Source organism: Heterodontus francisci, chromosome 3 (assembly GCF_036365525.1).
Source record: "Heterodontus francisci isolate sHetFra1 chromosome 3, sHetFra1.hap1, whole genome shotgun sequence".
Lineage (NCBI taxonomy): Eukaryota > Metazoa > Chordata > Chondrichthyes > Heterodontiformes > Heterodontidae > Heterodontus > Heterodontus francisci.
The window spans coordinates 98,575,360-98,598,229 of record NC_090373.1 but is presented as its reverse complement, the minus strand read 5'-3'; the positions used below and the strand labels follow the sequence as shown (position 1 = coordinate 98,598,229).

General features: G+C 42.5%; 1 protein-coding gene across 2 annotated transcripts in view; it reads left to right on the top strand.

The window, feature by feature from the left end:
* Positions 1–22,870, top strand: part of LOC137358739 (venom phosphodiesterase 2-like) — a 194,012-nt gene that overhangs the window by 38,889 nt on the left and 132,253 nt on the right. For both annotated transcript variants that reach the window (XM_068025035.1, XM_068025024.1), the window contains exons 3-4: positions 18,270–18,395; positions 19,227–19,287. In XM_068025035.1, coding sequence (XP_067881136.1) covers positions 18,270–18,395; positions 19,227–19,287 — 187 coding nt within the window. The remainder of the gene's footprint in view (positions 1–18,269; positions 18,396–19,226; positions 19,288–22,870) is intronic.

Sequence of the window (22,870 nt, the reverse complement as noted above, 5' to 3'; positions counted from 1 at the left end):
TAATTGTGGGGAGCACAAAAATGGTGGAGACACTAAATCAGTATTTTGCCTCAGTTTTAACTGTGGAGGACACTAGTACCATCCCAATCGTAACAAGTAATGCAGAAGTTATAGAAAGGGAGGAACTTAGAATGATCATTATCACTAGGGAAAAAGTACTAAGCAAACTATTGGGATTGAAGGCAGACAAGTCCCCAGGGCCTGATGGCCTACATCCTAGGATCTTAAAGGAAGTGGCAGCGGAGATAGTGGATCCATTGGTTATAATATTCCAAAATTCCCTGGATGTGGGAAAGGTTCCAGTGGATTGGAAAAAAATGCTAATATAACGCCCTTATTCAAAAAAAGATGGAGACAGAAAGTAGGAAACAATAGACCAGTTAGTTTAACATCTGTCGTTGGGAAATTGTTAGAATCCGTTATTAAGGAAGTAATAACAGGATATTTAGAAAGTCAAAACGCAATCCATCAGAGTCAGCATGGTTTCATGAAGGGTATAAATAGTGTTTGACTAATTTGCTAGAGTTCTTCGAAGATGTAACAAGTAAAGTGGATAATGGGGATCCTGTAGATGTAGTGTATCTGGACTTCCAGAAGGCATTTGATAAGGTGCTGCTCAAAAGGTAAGATCACATTGGTTAGGGGTAATTTATTAGCTTGGATAGAGGATTGGCTAACCAACAGAAAACATAGAGTCAGGATAAATTGGTTCTTTTCTGGTTTGCAAGATGTAACTAGTGGGGTGCCATAGGGTTCGGTCCTTGGGTCCCAACTATTTACAATCTATATTAATGACTTGGATGCAGGGATAGAAGGTACTATAGCCAAATTTGCAGATGGCACTAAAATAGGTGAAATAGTAAGTTTCAATAAAGAAATAAGAAATTTACAAATGGATATGGATAGGTTAGGTGAATGGGCCAAAATTTGGCAGATGGAGTTTAACACGGATGAGTGTGAGGTTATCCATTTTGGTCGGAAGAATAGAAAGGCAAATTATTATCTGAATGGAGAGAAACTTCAGAGTGCTTCGGTGCAGAGGGATCTGGGTGTCCTTGTGCATGAATCGCAGAAAACTAGTATATAGGTGCAGCAGGTTATAAGGAAGGCAAATGGAATTTTGGCATTTATTGCTCAAGGAATAGAAGAGAAAAGTAGGGAAGTGTTGCTGCATCTGGAGTATTGCGTACAGTTTTGATCCCCTTACTTGAGGAGGGATGTAATTGCATTGGAGGCAGTTCAGAGGAGGTTCACTGGATTGATTCCAGAGATGAGGGGTTTGTCTTATGAAGAGAGATTGAGCAGTTTAGGCCTTTACTCTCTAGAGTTTAGAAGAATGAGAGGAGATCTAATTGAGGTATACAAGATGATTAAAAGGATTGACAAAGTAGACGTAGAGAGGATGTTTCCTCTGGTGGGGCAATCTGGAACAAGAGGTCATAGTTTTCGGATAAGGGGTAGCAGATTTAAAACCGAGATGAGGAGAAATTACTTCTCTCAAAGGGTTGTGAGTCTATGGAATTCACTACCCCAGAGTGCGGTGGATGCCAGGACATTGAGTAAATTTAAGAAGGAGATAGACAGATTTTTAATTAATAATTGGTTGAAGGGTTATGGAGAATGGGCAGGAAAGTGGAGTTGAGGCCAAGATGAGATCAGCCATGATCGTATTGAACGGCGGAGCAGGCTCGAGGGGCTGAATTGCCTACTCCAGCTCCTAGCTCTTATGTTCTTATTACACATTACCGCCTGAAAAATTAAAAAAATTGGAACCCTAATCCAACTGGATCTCAATCAGTAATCCATATCGAGTGAAGAACTGGGTTAACTTCTCTACCAATAATTTAGCAGAAGTTGTTCTCAAGGGAATGGTCTCTTGGAACTGAGTAGCCATATCCATAATAGTGACTATATATTGATGTCCTGCTTTTGTTTTTGGTAAAGGTTCTACACAGTCTATTAACACCCTACCTAATGGTTCACCAAAAACTGATGTGGGAATTAGAAATGCCGGTTTTATTGCAGGTTGTGGTTTTCCAACAATCTGGCACATATATGGCACATTTTACAAAACTGCACCACATCCTTGTGAGGACCTGGCCAGTAAAAATGTCGACTTTTATGTGGTTGTGTCTTCTGGATTCCAATATGTCCTGCCATAGGAATTTCATGAACTATCCTTAATATTTCCTGGTGATACCTGGGCTGTACCACGATCTGGTGAACCACCGTCCATTCTTCATCCGCACGTCTGTGAGGAGGTCTCCACTTCCTCATGAGAATCCCATTTTTAATTTAGTAGCGTTCTGGAACTCCCTCTGCCTCAACTTCACTTTGAGCCGATTGTGCCACCTTACTTAATTCTGGATCGGCTTGTTGAGCCTCAATCAAAGAAGACTTACTGAACATTTCCTTCAAATTATCCAAATCCCGCCCCCAGAAAGTTTCAGATAATTTGACCTCTGACGATGCAATTTTTTTCGTCATTGCTCGGGTCACTACACATGAAGGAAAAATTCCTGGAACCTTTACCTTTAACTGCTCTGGCTCCTTGACTTCACTTGGTCTTTCTGTGACTACTGGAGAAGCTACTACCTTTGCTTCGACCAAATTGTTCCCCAGCAGTAAGTCAACTCTGTCTACAGGCAAACTATGGACAACTCTTATGGTTACCATTCCAGACATTAGGTCACACATTAGGCGCACCCGATAACAAAGGTACGGGTATATACTAACTGCCGATAACATTCACTAATACCTTGGCATTTATGTGCGCTCTTTGGAAAAGTCATGTCTTTCTCCAGCAAAAGATTTTGGATGGCTCCTGTATTCCTTAGTATAACTATAGGTTTACCTGCGAGTTACTTTTCCTTTTGACAAGAATTCCCTATAGCTCTCAGGTATCTTGTTCACATCACCTGCACTCTTTTTTTTTTTTTTACCTGGCCTTACAGATGCAGTCACAGCTACAGCCTGATCTGCTGTACTCTTGGTCAGGGCCCTTTTCTCTGCATTGGCCTTGTGTACAGCAATAAGTTCGGCACAGACTCGGTGGGCCGAAGGGCCTGTTTCAGTGCTGTATCTCTAATCTAATCTAATCTAAAGTACCATGGATTTACCCCATAACTTCCAGAAATCTGCACGAAGGTGTCCCACTAGTGGCAATGGAAACACTGAGGCCTCCGGACCTCACTCCGACCCTCCAAACTTTCTTGCCTGAGGAGGAGATCCTGGTATGATCCCAGCTATCCCTTCTCCTCCCTGGCTACTTGCTTTCCTTTTCCCCAAAAGGGTTTGGACTTGTGGACAAGCCGTAATGATTAGCCATCTCAGCTGCCTGCCTGGTTCTCTACATAGGTGCTTACGAATGGAAGGAGTGAATTTTTAAAGTCCTCCAGGAGAAACATTTCCCTAAGGATCTAATATATGACCTCTACCTTTAGTGCCTGCATTCAGCGATCAAAGCTAATTTGTTTTACCCTTTCAAATTCTATATAAGTATGCCCAGGCTGTCTCCGGAGTTTCCGAAATTTCTGCCTGTAAGCTTCAGGGACCAACTCATAAGCAGCAAGAATAGTCTTTCTGCCATCTCATAATATGCAGAAGCCTCTTCAGACAGCTTAACATAAACTTCATGAGCTCTGCCCATCAACCTGCTTTTGCATGAGCAGTGCCCAGTTTTCTTTCAGCCACCTCATCTGTTAAGCTATCTTTTTAAAAGAAATGAAAAATGCCTCTATGTCCCTTTTCCTCAAACTTCGGGGGGGCTTGCACAAATTTAAACTGCTCCCCCTAGGTCCCTGGTGAGAGTTAGATTCTTACTCGTCAGCATTTTCCCTCGAGTCAAGGTCACCTTTTTTTTTAGTTCCAGCCTTTTAAGCTGGTATTCCCGTTCTCTCTTTCTTTTCTTTCTCCTCCCCTTTTCTCCTTCTCTCTTTCTCTTGCCATTTCTCTCTCCTGCTGCTCTGCTTGCTCCCTTTTGAAATGCCCTTTTTTCCTTTTCCTTTTTCTGAAATTCTAGCCTTAATTTCTTCCTCTCCAGCTGAATTTGTGCCAGTGTTGCCTATCGTCTTCCGATTCTAGACGTCCCTCTTGCCCTTTCATTTTAATTTTCAGATGTCTGGGCACGAGTGTCAGAATTTCAGGTCTCAGAGCTTTTGGTCTAATATCTAACTTCAAGTTTTCTGCCACACTTAACAGCTCACCAGCACTCAATGCCTTTAAAGAATCATAATTTATTCCAGACTGCTGCACAAATGCACTTGCATCAAAAGTAGTCATTCAGCTTGTCTAAGCTTTACTGTAATGCACAAGAAACCTGGTGTTTTCCATTTCCTCTTTTTCCAGTATTTTTCCCCCACTTACAATTGCACTTTGTCGGCTTTGGGTTATCCCGGACTGAGTCCCAGTTATATGTTAAGACCGAGGTTGATGGATGTCCTGTCTTTCTCTAGTTCCACTGGTCACAACATCTATTTAAATGTTTATCCAGTTACCAATATGGCCAATTATATTCTTTTATATTCGTTTCAGAATAAAAATCTGCCTATCAGGTTTCTTAAATCCACAATTTTGTTGTTTATTAATTATAAAACTAGACTTATTCAATAAAGATGCAAAGCTTATTAACACAAAGATTGAAATATGTAAGTATAAATATCTACCCTTCTAAAATATCATAACATGTGCGTGCACACGCACCAGTTAAAGAAAAAATCAAGCAAAATGAAAAAACTGGCTCTGCAGAGATCAACTTTTAAAAAAAAAAACTTTGGCCAAGTTATTGTCAATTCTTGAAGAAAAAGGATAAGATATGGAATGTTCGAGATGACGTTTGGTCTGGTGTCCTGGTACATATAGACGGGTGTCTATATATAAGTTAGCAAGAGTCAGTCATTCTCTGTGACTTTGTCCTTTCAATACCTTCTCTTTGGTTAACTCTTGCCTCACCCCCACTTTATTTGCTTAAAACCGTTTTCATTTCTAACCTTTGCCAGTTCTGATGCTAGGTCACTGACCTGACACATTAACTCTGCTTCTCTCTCCGCAGATGCTGCCAGATCTGCTGAGTATTTCCAGCATTTCTTGCTTTTACTTGTTTTGTAATGCTTCTGTGAAGCACCTTGGGACGTTTTACTATTCAAATAGTGCTATATAAGTGCAAGTTGTTATCACCGCTCTCAGACGTATTCTAATGCACTTCACATAAATTGAATTATGTATGTAAATGTGGCTGCCATTTTGTGAACAGCATTGCTACATCTACAGCCATGAGAGAAATAACCAGTTTATTTTTTGTTGTCAGTTGAGTGAGGTGGAAAATAATAATGGTCTGGACAGCAGAAGCATTCGCTGCTCTTCCCTGGGACCAGAACCATCAGAAGTGGTCTTTGTTTTCATAACTAATGCAAACGCTAGCACTTCTGATGTCACCTTCAAATACCACCCTGAAAATGTACTCCACTTCTAAAATGGGCTTGAAGCTATCAACATATATTTGATTAAAGCTTACAGAATCAATCTTGGATCAAAGTGCTTTCTTAAGCCTAACATGGCTGCTCAGAGATGCCTTGAATGCCACTGGTGAGGCATTTTAGATTAATGAACAGGGTGGGGAGTTTGTCAATATGTTACAATTCCTGGGCAGCGCAGTGGTTAGCACCGCAGCCTCACAGCTCCAGCGACCCGGGTTCAATTCTGGGTACTGCCTGCGTGGAGTTTGCAAGTTCTCCCTGTGTCTGCGTGGGTTTCCTCCAGGTACTCCGGTTTCCTCCCACAGCCAAAAGACTTGCAGGTTGATAGGTAAATTGGCCATTATAAATTGCCCCTACTATAGGTAGGTGGTAGGGGAATATAGGGACAGGTGAGGATGTGGTAGGAATATGGGATTAGTGTAAGATAAGTATCAATGGGTGGTTAATGGTTGGCACAGACTCGGTGTGCCGAAGGGCCTGTTTCAGTGCTGTATCTCTAAATCTAAAAAAATGTAAAATCTAAAAATCTTTGGAGAGTTAAGCCAAGTAAGATTCCAATGTGCACTTATCTCCACAGCAGCATTACCTCAGATTATTAGGATACTGTAGTCTCATCTTAAAGAAATATTCAGATGATTTATTGCTATCACGTGTCAAATAGTATTGGTTTGACTTGCAACGTTACTAATGGTTTAAGGCAATATGCTCTTGTGTTTTGAGCTCTTCTTTCTGAAGGACATTCAGCCTGAGCAGTTCTATGAATGGTGCTTTCAAATCACAAACCTTTTTATCCTCATATTCTTTAAACAACAGAATGGATTTTTTCTAGATTGCAGTGCTGGTTGTAATGGGTCTGATGTGATTATTAACATCATTCTGGATCTTGTAATCATGCTGACTACTCTGTTCCAAATGCTGATGCAAGTAATTATTTGGAGAGCTGAGGAATTCACCAAATTTGTAGATCAACATGCTAACAGCCAAGGAAAACATTTAAGCCAGTATGAGGCAGCCTACACAGAACATAGTGTTTACACGCACATCAATATTGTAAGCTGGCAGCTATTGCTGGTTCTCCAGAAGTTATCCATCACTAAGGATGGTATCATTCTACATTGGCTAGTGCATAGATATACCAGCAGAACAGCAGAATCAAGTGCTACCTCTCACACACATTGTCCATCAACTAATACTTAAAATCAAAGCCTCCTCAGAATCAAAATGCAGTTCGCAGGCATAGATAACAAGGTGGAAGAAATCATTCAAGAGATGCCTGAGCTATCAAGATCGTCAAGTGTTGAACACAAGCCAGCACCACTCAGCATGTCAAACGTACCATGATATCTGCAACATGAATTTCAATTAGTGCTGCCCAATCTTCCTCTGTAATTTTAGCAGTGTTTCTCCAGGACTCCTGCAGATCTTTCTTTGAAGTTACATCAGGAAATCGGGGAACTCCTTTAAAAATATCGCGTGTACCTCCTTAGTCGTGTTCAACCACTGTTCCCAATTTTTAGCATTGAAGTAACCAAATTGACAGCCACAGCAGTAAAGTAATTCTAGAGTTGTTGGTCAGAAAACCGATCTCCATTTCACAGCTCAGGATCTCAGCAGCTTGCAGAACACCCTGAATTTTGTCACCTTTGAAGTGTACCACAATGACCAGCTGCAAACTTGGAGGCTAAAGGATTCATGAGAACCATCAAGGTTTATGCAGATTACTCAACTGGACTATTTATCTTGTGTTATGTGTAGGTGAGAAAGGTATCTAGGGGTCCTTTTCAGCCTTCATCTGGTCTTACAGTAACAGGGTTTAATTTTAAATACACTGTTTTTAGCCCCCTTTGGAGCTAAACTAGTACAACCAGGTTTTCTTGGGTTTCAAGTAGAAAGATTTAAATTTATTAAATTTAAACTTAAACTCTAATTCGGTTGACGCCTCTGGATACACGACGCGCCCATGCTAGCATGCATACGTGATACACAAATGCAAATAGAGACAGAAAAGGGCAGAAGAAAAATAAAGTGGAAAGGTTTGAGGCAATATCTGAAGAGTTATTGTTATGGTTCTTCGAGCTCATTGTAGTGTATTTGATTGTAGTTAGATCTTGCTTTTCATTGGGGCCCAGTAATTCTCCTTGAGCCTTGTTCACTGCAGGAGACGTTTCTCTCTTGGGGTTCATGTGTCTTCAGTGGATTTGGAGTTCTGTGAGAGAGATGAGAGCAGACAGGAGAGAGATCTTCTCAGTCCAGGAGCAAACTTTGAGTTCAAACTGCTTGTACAATTCAGAAAACCCCAGGTTGCCCAGCAGGTTAGACATGTGACTAAGTGGTCTGACCACGTCTTGGATTGTATCACCTTAGCAGTCTTTTGGAGAGTCTTTGAGAGCCCTCAACTGCTGGAAACAGGGCAAGAGTGCTCTGAAAATAGTGAGCAATTACTTGTTGCCCTGTTTCAACCACTGTTGATGCTCCTGCGGCTGTCTCCAGACTGTCATAGGGCAACCAAAACGCCTGCCTGAATCAGGTGGGACAGCTAAAAAGAAAATCGGAAAGTACAATATGTGCATCAGCATCTGAAAGAGAAGAAAGATTAACGTTCCAGATGAAACATTAACCTCATGAGCACATTAACCTTTTTTAATTTTTCATATTTTTAAAAATAAATTTGTTCATTGGATGTGGGCATTGTGGGCAAGGCCAGCATTTGTTGTCTATCCTTAATTGCCCGTGAGCTGTTGGTGAAGAGCTGCCTTCTCGAACCACAGTCCATGTGGTGTAGATGCACCCATGGTGCTGTTAGCGGGTGAGTTCCAGGTTTTTGATACAGTGAAAGAACGGCAATATATTTCCAAGTCGTGATGCTGTGTAATTTAGATGGTAACTGGAGGTGGCGGTGTTCCCGTGCGCTTGCTGCCCTTGTTCTTCGAGGTGGTAGAGGCTGCAGGTTTTGGAGGTGCTGTTGAAGCAACTTTGGTGAGTTGCGGTAGTGCATCTTATAGATGGTATGCGCTGCCGCCATGGCACGATGGTGGCGGAGGGAGAGAATGTTTAAGGTTGTGGATGAGGTGCTGATCAAGTGGGCTGCTTTGTCTTGGATGGCGTCGAGCTTATTGAGTGTTGTTGGAGCTGCATTCATCTAGGCAAGTGGAGAGTATTCCATCACACGCCTGACTTGTGCCATGTAGATGGTGGAAAGGCTTTGGAGATGAGTTACTCGCTACAGAATTCCCAGCCTCTGTCCTGCTCTTGTAGCCGTGGTATTTATATGGCTGGTCCAGTTCATTTTCTGGTCAATGGTGACCCCCAGGATCTTGATGGTTGGGTATTCAACACTGGTAATGTCTCTGAATGTCAAGGGGAGATGGTTAGATTCTCTCTTGTTGGAGATGGTCATTGCCTGCCACTTGTGTGGTGCGAATGTTACTTGCCACATATCAGCTCAAACTAGAATGTGGCCCAGGTCTTACTTCATGGGGACATGGGCTGCTTCACTTTCTGAGGAGTTGCGAATGGTGCCGAACATTGTGCAATCATCAGCGAACATCCCCACTTCTGACCTAATGATTGAAGGAAAGTCATTGATGAAGCAGCTGAAGATGGTTGGGCGTGGGACACTACCCTGAAAAACTCCTGCAGTGATATTCTGGGATTGAGATGATTGACCTCCAACAATCACAACCATCTTCCTTTGTGCCAGTTATGACTCCAGTCAGCAGAGTTTTCCTTTTGATCCCCATTGTCTTCAATTTTGCTAGGGCTCCTTGATGCCACACTTGGTCAAATGCTGCCTTGATGTCAAGGGCAGTCACTCGCATTTCACCTCTGGAATTGAGCTTTTTTGTCCATGTTTGGACCAAGGCTGTAATGAGGATTGGAGCCAAATGGTCCTGGTGGAACCCAAACTGAGCATCGGAGAGCAGGATGTTGCTGAGCAGTGCCATTTGATAGCACTTTCAATGACCACTTCCATCACTTTGCTGAAGATTGAGAATAGACTGATGAGGTGGTAATTGGTCAGCTGGGATTTGTCCTACATGGACAGATTACACCTGGGCAGTTTTCCACATTGTCGGGTAGATGCGAGTGTTGTAGCTATATTGGAACAGCTTGGCTTGCGGTGCAGCTAGTTCTGGAGCATCTTCAGTTGTTGAGGCCCCTATTCTTTTCTGTATCCGGTGCGCTTAGCCATTTCTTGATGCAACATGAAGTGAATTGAATTGGCTGAAGACTGGCTTTTGTGACGCTGGGGATATCAGGAGGAAGCTGAGATAGATCATCCACTAGGCACTTCTAGCTGAAGATGGTTGCAAATGCTTCAAACTTGTCTCTTACACTGATATGCTATGCTCCCCCATTATTGAGGGTGGGGAGGTTCATGGCACCTCCTCCTCCTGTTAGTTGTTTAATTGTCAATCATCATTCACGACTGGGTGCGACAGGACTGCAGAGTTTTGACCTGAGCCGTTGGTTATGGAATCACTTAGATCTATGTATAGCATGTTGTTTCCACTGTTTAGCACGCATGTCGTCTTGTTTTGTAGCTGTGTTGGCACCTCATTTTTAGGTATGCCTGGTGCTGCTCTTGGCATGCTCTCGTGGCTTGATGGTAATGGTAGAGTGAGGGGTATGCCAGGTTACAGATTGTAGCAGAATACAATTCTGTTGCTGCTGATGGCTCACAGCGCCTCATGGATGTCCAGTTTTGAGCTGCTAGATCTGTTCTGTATCTATCCCATTTATCACAGTACCACACAACACACTAGAGGGTGTCCTTAATGTGAAGACAGGACTTTGTCTCTACAAGGCCTTTACAGAGGTCACTCCTACCAATACTATCATGGATAGATGCATGTGCGACAGGTAGATTGGTGAGGATGAGGTTATGAAGACGTTTCCCTTTTATTAGTTCTCTCACCAACTGCTGCAAGCCCAATCTGCAGATATGTCGTTCAGGACTCGACCAGCTCGGTTAGTAGTGGTGCTACTGAGCCAATCTTGGTAATTGAAATTGAAGTCCCCCACCCAGAGTACACTCTGTGCCCTTGCTTCCCTCAGTGCTTCTTCCAAGTGGTGTTCTACATGGAAGAGTACTGATTCATCAGCAGAGGGAGGACAGTAGGTGGTAATTAGCAGGATTTCCTTGCCCATATTTGATCTGATGGCATGAGACTTCATAAGGTCCGGAGTCAATGTTGAGGACTCCAGGGCCGTCTCTCCCTACTGCATACCTCTGTGCAACCACGTCTGTGGGTCTTACCTGCCAGTGTTGGAAGAGTCTGGATTGTTGGCTAATAGGTATGATTCTATGAATATGACTGTTAGGCTATTGCTTAGATTAGCTCTGCCAGCTTCAGCACAAGTCCCCACATGTTGGGGAAAAGTACAGTGCAGGGTCGACTGGACTGGGAATAGACATAGAAACATAGAAAATAGGAGCAAGAGTAGGCCATTTGGCCCTTCGTGCCTGCACCACCATTCAATACGATCAGAGCTGATTGTCCAAACTCAGTCATCTGTTCCTGCTTTCTCCCCGTAGCCCTTGATTCCTTTAGTCCTAAGAACGTCATCTAACATGTTCTTGAATATATTTAATTATTTGGCCTCAACTGCTTTCTGTGGTAGAGAATTCCACAGGTTCACCACTCTCTGGGTGAAGAAATCTCTCCTCATCTCAGTCCTAAATGGTTTACCCCTTATCCTTAGACTGTGACCCCTCATCCTGGATTCTCCTGCCATCGGGAACATCCTTCCTGTATCTAGTGTGTCCGGTCCTGTTAAAATTTTGTAGGTTTATATGAGATCCCCTCTCATTCTTCAAGCCTAATCAACCCAATCTCTCCTCATATGTCAGTCCTGCCATCCCAGGAATCAGTCTGGTGAACCTTCGCTGCACTCCCTCCATAGCAAGAACATCCTTCCTCAGATAAGGAGACCAAAACTGTGCACAATATTCCAGATGCTGGAAGGCCTTGTATAATTGCAACAAGACATCCTTGCTCCTGTACTTGAATCTTCTCGCTGTGAAGGCCAACATACCATTTGCCTTCTTAACTGCCTGTTGCACCTGTAAGCTTACTTTCAGTGACTGGTGCACAAGGACACCCAGGTCTTGCTGCACCTCCCCTTTCCCAATCTATCGCCGTTCAGAAAATCTGCATTTCTGTTTTTGCCACGAAAGTGGATAACCTCACATTTATCCACATTATACTGCATCTGCCATGTATTTGCCCACTCACTCAACCTGTCCAAATCACACTGGAGCTTCTCTGCATCCTTCTCACAGCTCACACCCCCACCCAGCTTTGTGTCATCTGCAAACTTGGATATATTACATTTAATTCCCTCATCTATATCATTAATATATATTGTGAATAGCTGGGGTCCTACCACTGATTCCTGCGGTACCCTATTCGTCACTGTCTGCCACTCGGAAAAAGACCAGTTTATTCTTACTCTTTGTTTCCTGTCTGCCAACTGGTTCTCTATCCATGTCAGTACTTTACCCTCAGTTCCATGTGCTTTAATTTTGCACGCTAATCTCTTATGTGGGATCTTATCGAAAGCCTTCTGAAAATCCAAATACATCACACCCACCGGTTCTCCCTTATCTATTCTACTAGTTACATCCTCAAAAAAATTCCAGTAGATTTGTCAAGCATGATTTCCCTTTCGTAAATCCATGTTGACTTTGTCCAATCCTGTCATTGTTTTCCAAGTGCTCTGCTATTCCAACTTTTATAATGGACTCTAGCATTTTCCCCACTACTGATGTCAAGCTAACTGGCCTGTAATTCCCTGTTTTCTCACTGCCTCCTTTTTTAAATAATGGGGTTACATTAGCTATCCTCCAATCCATTGGAACTGTTCCAGAGTCTATAGAATTTTGAAAAATGACCAGCAATGCATCTACTATTTCAAGGTCCACTTCTTTAACTACTCTAGGATGTAGATTTATCAGGCCCTGGGGATTTATTGGCCTTCAATCCCATCAATTTCCCTAACACCATTTCCCTACTAATACTGATTTCATACCTATATATAAAAGCAAAATACTGCAGATGCTGGAAATCTGAAATTAAAAACAAGAAATGCTGGAAATACTCAGCAGGTCTGGCAGCATCTGTGGAGAGAGAAGCAGAGATTCTGCTTCTCTGTCCAACTCTGCTTCTTTCTCCACAGATGCTGCCAGACCTGCTGAGTGTTTCCAGCATTTCTTGTTTTTATTACTGATCCTTCTTACTAGATGCTATGTTCCCCAACATTTCTGGGAGGTAATTTGTGTCCTCCTTTGTGAAGACAGAAGCAAAGTATGTATTTAATTGGTCTGCCATTTCTTTGTTCCCCATTATAAATTCCCCCCTTTCTGACTGTAAGGGACCCACATTTGTCTTCACTAATCTTTTTCTCTTTACATATCTATAGAAGCTTTTGCAGTCAGTTTTTATGTTCTCTGCAAGCTTACTCTCATACTCTATTTTCCCCTTCTTAATCAATCCCTTTGTCCTCCTTTGCTGAATTCTAAACTTCTCCCAATGCTCAGGTTTGCTGCTTGTTCTGGCCATTTTATATTTCTCCTCCTTGGATCTAATACTATCCCTAATTTCTTTTGGAAGCCACAGTTGAGCCACCCTTCCTGTTTTATTTTTGCACCAGACAGAATCCGATGCCTGGGTTGAAGCCAAGTCATCTGTCTTTTTTTTATTCTTAGTGCTTTGGTATGACTGAGTGGCTTGCTGGGCCATTTCAGAGGGCAGTTAAGAGTCATCTATAATTTCTGTGGGTCTGGAGCCTTTAGGCCAGACTGGGTAAAAATGGTAGATTTCCTTCCCCCGTGTGCATCAGTGAACTAGTTGGGTTTATATGATCTGATAGCTTCATGGTCTCCATTACTTCATCCAGATTTATGTAATTTTTTAAAACTGAATTCAAATTCACAAATTACCATGGTGAGTTTTGAACTTGTGTCTCCAGATTACTAGCCATGTAAAATAACCATTACTTCATATTATTTGAGCTGAAGGTTAAAAATTGGTGGCCCCAGGGAGACACTCATTTCTTAAGATCTTCCAGTCATCTTAAATATTTATAGTTACATTTTAATCATTTTATTTGAGTTATGAAAGGGAATACTTGTACAAATGAATGTTATGAAATTAAAGCCATGCTGCTTGTTACTATGATGGTCTTGGTAGTAATTGTTGTTTGAACTTAAAGAAACTATTTTTATAGCCAGATCTTTCATATCTATCCATACAGCAACATCATTAAGATATGGTTAACTTAACAACAGCTCAGCTATTAATAAAGGGATGCAGTCTTTTTTTTAAAACACAGTAAAGTACCCTTTTATTAGGATTTGCAGGTTGGACATGCATATTTTTGTTGCTGTACTTAAGTTTTTTTTTTCCACAACCCATATTTTTGTTGTACAACAATGGATAACTCTGCACTTTGCCAGGGCATGGTAAAATGTGGGCTATAGTTGCCCACATAATAACTGGTTCAGAACAGTGGCTGCAATGTTTTACAGAAGAGAAGGGAAGCTGGAAGAAGATCTACCTTGGAGTGATCTTCCATAAAGGCCACATGCTAGTTTATGGTAATGAAGAGCCATTGGAAGAATGATTTTTTTTATCAGCACTTGTATATATTAAGGCTATGACACTCTAAAGTTGCCTCTAGTCATTGAAACTGGTTTGTTGTATGAGAAGCTGTAGGCCTAACCTTGGTAAGTTGTATCACTGTGTTGTGATTGGGCTGCTCTGTGGTGCTACAGGATGCAAAATACTGTTCCTGCTATTCAGAGTGGGACCTTGGAACGTCTTATCTGCTGAGAGGGCTGTGTTAATGCATAACACATTGCCATTAGTATGTTAGGATAAACTAGTAGTGAGTATTATTTTGGAATAAATTAATTTAGACTTGGACTAGGTTTTTTTTGTCATTTCTATGTATCATGGCCATGTTGCAATCCTGCCACAGTCAAAACACTGTGCATGTGTTAATAGTCACATGAAATGATGTACTGCATAGTAGTAGTGTGAAATGGCTATGCAGTAGCAACACATGTGGTATTTTCCACTAACTGGATGCTGCCATCAAGCCAAAAAGACGTTCTGCCTACCACACAAATTAGTAATGTGGTATATGAATTCCAGTGCAGGTGTGATGCAAGGTACGTAAGCTGTACATCCCAACGACTGGCGTGTCGTATCAAACAGCGCACCACATTGGCTCTTCGCCATTGGCAGAATACTGATCGTGCTCAAACAGCCCAAACTTGCAAAACTCAGAACACAATGTCTAACATTAGATGTGATTTTGGGATTGGACAGCACTTCTGTTCATATGCAGGGACCTGTCCGCTGCAGGCAAAAGGAACATGTCTGGGTGCTGCGCCTTTTTTTGAATTAAACAAAAGTGTGGGGGACAATCATTCTCAGGTGCATTCTCCATGGCAATGCCTCGACTAATTAGAATCAACTTGCAACTAATCAGCACCCTTTTCTCGTGCAGTATAAATTGTTGCTGCTTTTGAAATTTAGCATTCTTGCATCTGTCCTGATGAGTGCAAGATGAAAAGCTTCGACAGCATGTCTTGCTTTTTTCCAGTAATACACAAGTTCTGGCGGGCAGCCATAAAGACGGGGCTAAAGTGTGGCGAGTCAAAGAGACTTAGTAGTTGGCAGGAAAAAAGACAGAGGCGCAAGGGGAGAGCCAACTGTGTAACAGCCCCGACAAACAAATTTCTCTACAGCACCTGTGGAAGAGCCTGTCACTCTAGAATTGGCCTTTATAGCCACTCCAAGCGCTGCATCACAAACCACTGACCACCTCCAGGCGCTTATCCATTGTCTCTCGAGATAAGGAGGCCAAAGAAGAAACAAGTTCTGTACTACCAAGCGATTATTGTTGACTGTTTGTTTTCATACGAGTTGGATTAGCCATCTCGGTGCTTCCATCTGTCTAGATGCTAAGCTCTGGAATTCCTTCCCTAAACTCTCCACCTGGGTTTCTTCCTTTTTAAGACACTCCTTAAAACCTACCTCTTTTAGTAAGACTTTAGTCACTTGTTCTAATCTCTTCCTTTGGCCCAATGTCAATTTGTTTTCTTATTATGCTCCTCGGCACCTTGGGACATTTACCTACATTTAAAGGCACTGTATAAATGCAAGTTTTTGTTGTTGTTGTTAGTGTTCAGTTGTTTAGAGAGTTCTGAATATTCAAGGGAAAACCATGGGCTGAAACTCAAAACTAAAATTAGGATTATTATAATAGAAAACCTGTAATTGTGTAAAAAAAATTCTGAAACCTTCAGCCACATCCTTGTAGGAATACCACAGAAAGTCTTAGTAAAATGTGGACTTTTAGCTGTGTATAAAAATAAGTCTGTGGTTTCAAGATTAAGAAATTGAACTATACATTCTCTTATGTGAGCACAAATCCAGTTTTGGAAAGCAGATTCTGTGGATAAGAAACTTCCTGTTTTGAGGAATTAATTGACTTTTAGAAAACTGGAAAAGAAGTTGGGATTAGCTTTAAATGTTTTTTTTTCCATGGCCTTGTGGTATCTGTGAATTCATTTTATAATTAATTTGCCATTGCAATGAGTTGAAACCCATAATGTTGATGGTGTAATTGTTTACTTGAGTGCTGCCACAAATGAAAAATGTGCTTAGCCCATTGCTGTTTCTCAGCCAGCTGCAAATCAGAGGCAGCTTGAATCTGGTTTCTTCTGCACTGGTCAAATAAAAGCAGAGTAAGCGGGAATATAGTTCACAGAAGCAACATTACTTATGGAGAGCCTAGGAAAAGTACATGACACTACTGAATACAATGATCAACAGCAAATTTCACAGTTCCCAGCTCATAATGTGTCTGTGTGCATGTGGGTTTAAGCATCTTCATGTCGGCAATTAAAAGTAAGCATAACTGATGGGAACAAGTACTTTTACAAGATAAAATGGTCCCACTCCTGCTGGGGAATCAGGGGAGAGGGGCAGAGAGCCATCTATATCTAGCAGAAAAGGCAAGGGTCGGGATGTGGGATGAATGGATGTTCTGCAGTTCTGTTTGATTACTTCTGACAATCTGGGAGTATTAATGGAGAGCATTCCTTCATGAGATTAAATGGTTCAGTGTAGCATATTGTGTCATCGTGACATTACAATTAGAAAAAAGGCTCATGTGCTGTCAAAAATTAAATGTATTCTGAAAATGGATGGGCACCTTACAATTGTGGTGCCATTTTGTGAAATAATAAATGTTGTTCATCCTGTTTATACTGAATCAGCACTTTTCTAACCAATATTTAATTGGAGTGCTTACCAATACTAAGGGAGGCTGATTCGGGTTTAATAACGAGGAGGAAAGAGGGGAGGATACAAGCCACCCCGGTGCAGACTAAATTTTAATTCATACTTTCCTGCATTATCAGAGAATCCCACAGTTTATGCTACTGCTCATTTAGTTCAACTGACTGTTGGGGGTGGAACACTTTTAGTATTGTCCTCTCCCCTCCTCCACCTCATGAGAATTAGTCATTGATGACGACAACTGAAGGAATGCAGATGTATTGCGTGGGGGGGGGGGGGGTGGAGTTGTCGGGCTGGCGGTGGTTACCAAAATATGAAGGGGAAATGCTGTTCATTGCAAGCAGTGAATGCACATATTACAGCCAAACAGTAGGTGTGCAGGGCCAGCACTTGAAACAGGCATCAGGTTCCCTCTTCAATATCGGTTTCTCCTGAGGCAGCCAGTGCCAGCTGCACTTCGGAAAGCCAGGTATACATGCAGCCTAACAGGCAGTCCTGAGCCTGCAAGCACCACCAAAAAAGTAAAATTGGAGCCCGGAGGAGCAGGCTTGCATCTCTTGGCTCCGTGCTCAAACCACCCCTCGGTCCCAATCACAATCACTGGCAATGCAGTGGCTGGTCTTTGAGGCTTCTTCTCTGGTGAGCTGCCTGGGATCATCTAATTAGGTGTGTGCAACTGGCCTGCGTGTTGTTAATGAGGCCTGAAACTCGGTATTGGATTATTCATTCAGGTGTGGGAGTTACTTCTTGCGTGCCTGTTTTTGGATGGGAATGAATTTTCCTCCACCAGTGTGTGTATCAGGGAAGACCTAGACAGGTATAGCATTGAAAACTGCAGATTAAAGCTAACTCTGCTCTAACATCAGAACACAACAACCCTTACTCCAGCAAAGTAAATGTTTCTATTTCCCATAGTAGTCATCCTGTGGCCTCTGTAAAAGCGCCAAATATTTTGCATTCACACAAACGTAGATTGTATAAATGCATTTCAGGTGTGGGAGCCTTACTGTTTATCTCGCTCCTACCCCCTATTTACTTTTCTCCTTTTTTGATGGTAGCCAAACTTCATCCTGTCCTTTGCCAAAACCCACACTTATTTATATTTTCCAGCAGCAATCCTTGGTTGTGTAGCTCACTTCAATAAGCAGAAAAAATCACTTCACTGGGAGTACTGGTGAAATTTGTTTTCTTCATACTTTGGTGAATCAGAGGCATCCACTTCCCCCTTCCCCGCCTGACCATGACTCTGCCTAGCCACTGGTAGCTTGGCAAAGACTCATTGGGCCAGTAGAGGGAATTTTTTCCCCCCATCAGTTTGGCTAGAGTCAAATCCATTCAACTGGGACGAAATGAGTGTCTCAACTTGCTGCATCACCAGAGCCCTCTCTTTTATAAATTGTACTGATCAAAATTGGAGTAAGTTGTAGCATAGGTTCATATTAAACTATATTGTAAATTTGTTGACCATTTATTTTAGCTGACTTCTGGACATGTACTAAGTTGCGTTGTGGTGAGAAGCGCTTAACAGAAAATCACTGTTCATGCTCTGATGACTGCATCCAGAATAAAGATTGTTGCACGAACTACAACCGTATTTGTAAAGGTAATATTCTTGCATATATCATGATTTTAGAAAGGAAGTAAACTAACCTCAAACACTCCTGCAATTTCAGTTCATGTTAACGTTAAATGTCTATACTCTGTGTTTAAGATTCTCAAATATTACATTTAGGATATTTGACATTTTATTAATGCCTGTACCTATTATTTGACCTGTAAGTTTCTGCAAGAAATTGCGAGTTATTTATCAGTCTTTTTTCAAATATATCACACTCTTGATGATTCTAATCAAATTTTGCATATTTTAAGATGTCATTTGTTTATCCGATGTTCCCATAAATATTGTGTGACAGAACTCCATCTTCAGTAGTTTCATGGCATAGTTATTTCCTAAAGTATTGACAAAAATTATTTTATTTTGTAAATCCACTGGTGCTATCTTCCTCTTTCACAGTGTCACAGTGTCCTTCCTGTTCCTGCAGTAGTAGGGAGTTAATTGGCAGTAGATTAGATGGGAGGGACAGAGGTCAGATGTATCTGTTATCAGTGCTCGGTAAAAGGACAATGGATGCATTGTGATATTTGATGGCAAGATTGAAATATTTTCTAAACAAATAGATTATTCTTTCTAATCTTTAACTAAACTATTAAATCGTGTACCGGTAATCACCTATACATTAAGTTTAATCTTTATGGGAAAAATTAAGTGATTTCAGTAATGGAGTAGGAATTATTTGGAGTAGATCATCGCTTACCTAAATAAAGCAGAGATCTGATTGTCTGAAAGTAATATCATTAAAATGTATTTATGTCAAAAGCATTCTTAAAAAATGTTTTAGAACACTTTTGAAGTTAACATTTTATTTTTCCTCAGGTGAGAAAAGCTGGCTGCAGGATGATTGTGAAGATGTTGACACACCCAAGTGTCCAGAAGGGTAGGACTTCTATAGTTTCTTCAGGTTAAATATTGAGATCAGTGCAGGGGAAAGTCTGTTACTAAAATTTGAATTTGACTAGCTCAGACTAAAATTCGTACTCTCTGGCTGCAAGGATCATAAATGAAAGGAATTCAGAAATTCTTATTGTGCAGCTGTGCACAATTCTTGGATTATAAAGGCATTGGTGAGGCCAAATTTATTGCCTATCCCTAGTTGCAATCTGGAGCTGGTTATGAGAGCTTCTGCTTCAACAGATAAATCAATTATTTTTACAACTGAGTAGCTTGCTAGACCACTTCTGTCAAGTAGCATGGGATTGGAATCACATGTAGACCAGACCCAGAAGGGGTGGCATGATGGACTTTTAGTTGTGATCGCTGAGTTGTCCAGTATCATAACCACTACACTAGCACGTACAACAATTACGCTATGTGGGAAATCAGGGATGCTTCCAGTGTCCCTGACGACCATGTGTGCAGGAAGTGTATCCATCTGCAGCTACTGGCTACCCGCATTACGGAGCTGGAGCTGTGGGTGGATTCACTGTGGAGCATCCATGATGCTGACGACATCGTGGATAGCACATTTAGTGAGGTGGTCACACCGCAGATAATGGCTGCACAGGCAGAAAAGAGATGGATGACCACCAGACAGAGTAATAGGCGTGGGCAGGTAGTGCAGGAGTCCCCTGTGGCCATCCCCCCTCTCAAACAGATATACCGCTTTGGATACTGTTGCGGGGGGATGACCTCCCAGGGGAAAGCAGCAACAGCCAAGTTCGTGGCACCACGGAGGGCTTTGCTGCACAGCAGGGGAGGAAAAGGGTTGGAAGAGCAATAGTGACAGGGGATTCTATCGTAAGGGGTGCAGATAGGCGTTTCTGTGGCCACAAATGAGACTCCAGGATGGTATGTTGCCTCCCTGGTACTAGGGTCAAGGATGTCTCTGAGCGGTTGCAGGACATTCTGAAAGGGGAGGGTGAGCAGCCAGAGGTCGTGGTCCATACTGCTACTAATGACATAGGCAGGAAAAGAGATGATGTCCTGCAAAGTGAATTTAAGGAGTAAGAAAGAAGGTTAAAAAGCAGGATCTCTAGGGTTGTAATCTCAGGATTACTCCCTGTGTCACGTGCTAGTGAGGGTATGAATAGGAGGATTAGGAAAATGAATACGTGGCTGAAGAGCGAGTGTAGGTGGGAGGGCTTCAGCTACTTGGATCATTGGGATCTCTTCTGGTGCAGAGGTGACCTGTACAAGAATGACAGGTTGCATCTAAACTGGAAGGGGACTAATATCCTTGCGGGGAAGTTTGCTAGCAGTACTTGGGAGGGTTTAAACTAGTCTTGCAGGGGGGCGGGACCCAAAGTAGTAGTCTCTTTGATGAGATAGTTGTGGCAAATGTAGACGTTCAAGCAAGCAAGTCCAGTAGGCAGGCCGGGCAGGGGCAGGACAGGGAGCGTGGAAGGTCTGGTAGGCTAAACCGCATTTACTTTAATGCAAGAAGCCTTACAGGTAAGGCAGATGAACTCAGAGCATGGATCGGTACATTGGACTGTGATATTACAGCTATTACGGAAACATGGTTGAGGGATGGGCAGGACTGGCAGCTCAATGTTCCGGGATACCGATCCTTCCGGTGTGACAGAGGTGAAGGTAAGAGAGGAGGGGGAGTTGCACTATTGATTAGGGAGGATATCATGGCAGTACTTAGAGAGGATAGCCCGGGGGGAATGTCCAGCGAGGCCATTTGGGTAGAACTTAGAAATAAAAAAGGGGTGATCACTTTGATGGGATTATACTATAGGCCCTCCAATAGTCAGAGGGAAGAGGAGGAGCATATATGTAGGGAAATCACAGATAAGTGTAGGAATTATAGGGTTGTAATAGGAGGTGATTTTAACTTCCATAATATTGACTGGGACTACCTTGGTGCTAAGGGATCAGATGGGGAAGAATTTGTTAAGTGTGTCCAGGATAGTTTTCTGAAGCAGTATGCGGATGGCCCTACTAGAGAAGGGGCTACACTCTACCTCCTCTTAGGAAATGAGGATGGGCAGGTGGTTGATGTGTCAGTGGGGGAGCATTTTGGGACTAGTGACCATAACTCTATTAGCTTCAAGATAGTTATGGAAAAGGATAGGACTGGTCCTCAAGTTGAAGGCCTAAATTGGGGGAAGGCTAATTTCGATGGCATCAGACAGGAACTTTCAAAAGTTGAATGGGAGAGGCTGTTTATAGGTAAAGGGACGTCTGGCAAGTGGGAGGCTTTTAAAAGTGAGATAGGAAGAGTTCAGGGCTGGCATGTTCCTGTTAGATGGAAGGGCAAGTCTGGCAAGTTTAGGGAACCTTGGTTGACGAGGGATATTGAGGATCTGGTCAGGACAAAGAAGGAGGCATATGTCAGGTATAGGCAGCTGGGATCGAGCAAGTCCCTCGGATATAGGGGATGTAGGACTACACTTAAGGAAATTAGGAGGGCGAAAAGGGGCCATGAGATTTCCCTGGCAGATAAGATAAAGGAGAATCCTAAAAGATTCTATAAGTATATTAAGAGTACAAGGGTAGCTAGGGAGAGAGTAGGTCCCTTTAAGGATCAGTGTGGCAATCTATGTGTGGAGCCACGGGAAATGGGCGAGGTCTTAAATGAATATTTCTCATCCATATTTACCATGGAGAAGGTCATGGAAGCTAGTGAGTTCAAGGGAGGGAATAGCGATATCCTGGAGCACATCAACATTACAAAGGAGGGGGTGTTGGAGGTTTTGAAGCACATTAAGGTGGATAAATCCCCAGGGCCTGACCAGGTGTATCCTAGGATGCTATGGGAAGCAAGAGAGGAGATTGCTGGGGCCCTGACGGAGATTTTTGTATCATTGTTAGCCACGGGTGAGGTACCGGAAGACTGGAGGATAGCTAATGTTGTGCCTTTATTTAAGAAAGGCAGCAGGGATAAGCCAGGGAACTACATGCCGGTGAGCCTTACATCAGTGGTGGGAAAGTTATTGGAAGGGATTCTGAGAGACAGGATTTATATGCATCTGGAAAGGCATGGTCTGATTAGGGATAGTCAGCATGGCTTTGTGCGTGGGAAATCATGTCTCACGAATTTGATTGAGTTTTTCGAGGAGGTGACCAAGAGGATTGACAAGGGCAGGGCGATGGACGTTGTCTACATGGACTTTAGCAAGGCCTTTGACAAGGTCCCACATGGTAGGCTGGTCCAGAAGGTTCGAACACATGGGATCCAGGGTGAGCTAGCAAAATTGACTTGGTGATAGGAGGCAGAGGGTGGTAGTGGAGGGTCGTTTTTCAGATTGGAGGTTGGTGACCAGTGGTGTGCCACAGGGATCGGTGCTGGGCGCTCTGTTTGTCATATATATTAATGACTTGGATGTGAATGTAAGGGGCATGATTAGCAAGTTTGCAGATGACACCAAAGTTGGTGGTATAGTGGATAGTGAAGCGGGTTGTCTAAGGTTACAACAGGATATAGATCAACTGGGAAAGCGGGCAAGGGAGTGGCAAATGGAATTTAACGCAGACAAGTGTGAAGTGATGCATTTTGGGAAGTTAAACCAGGG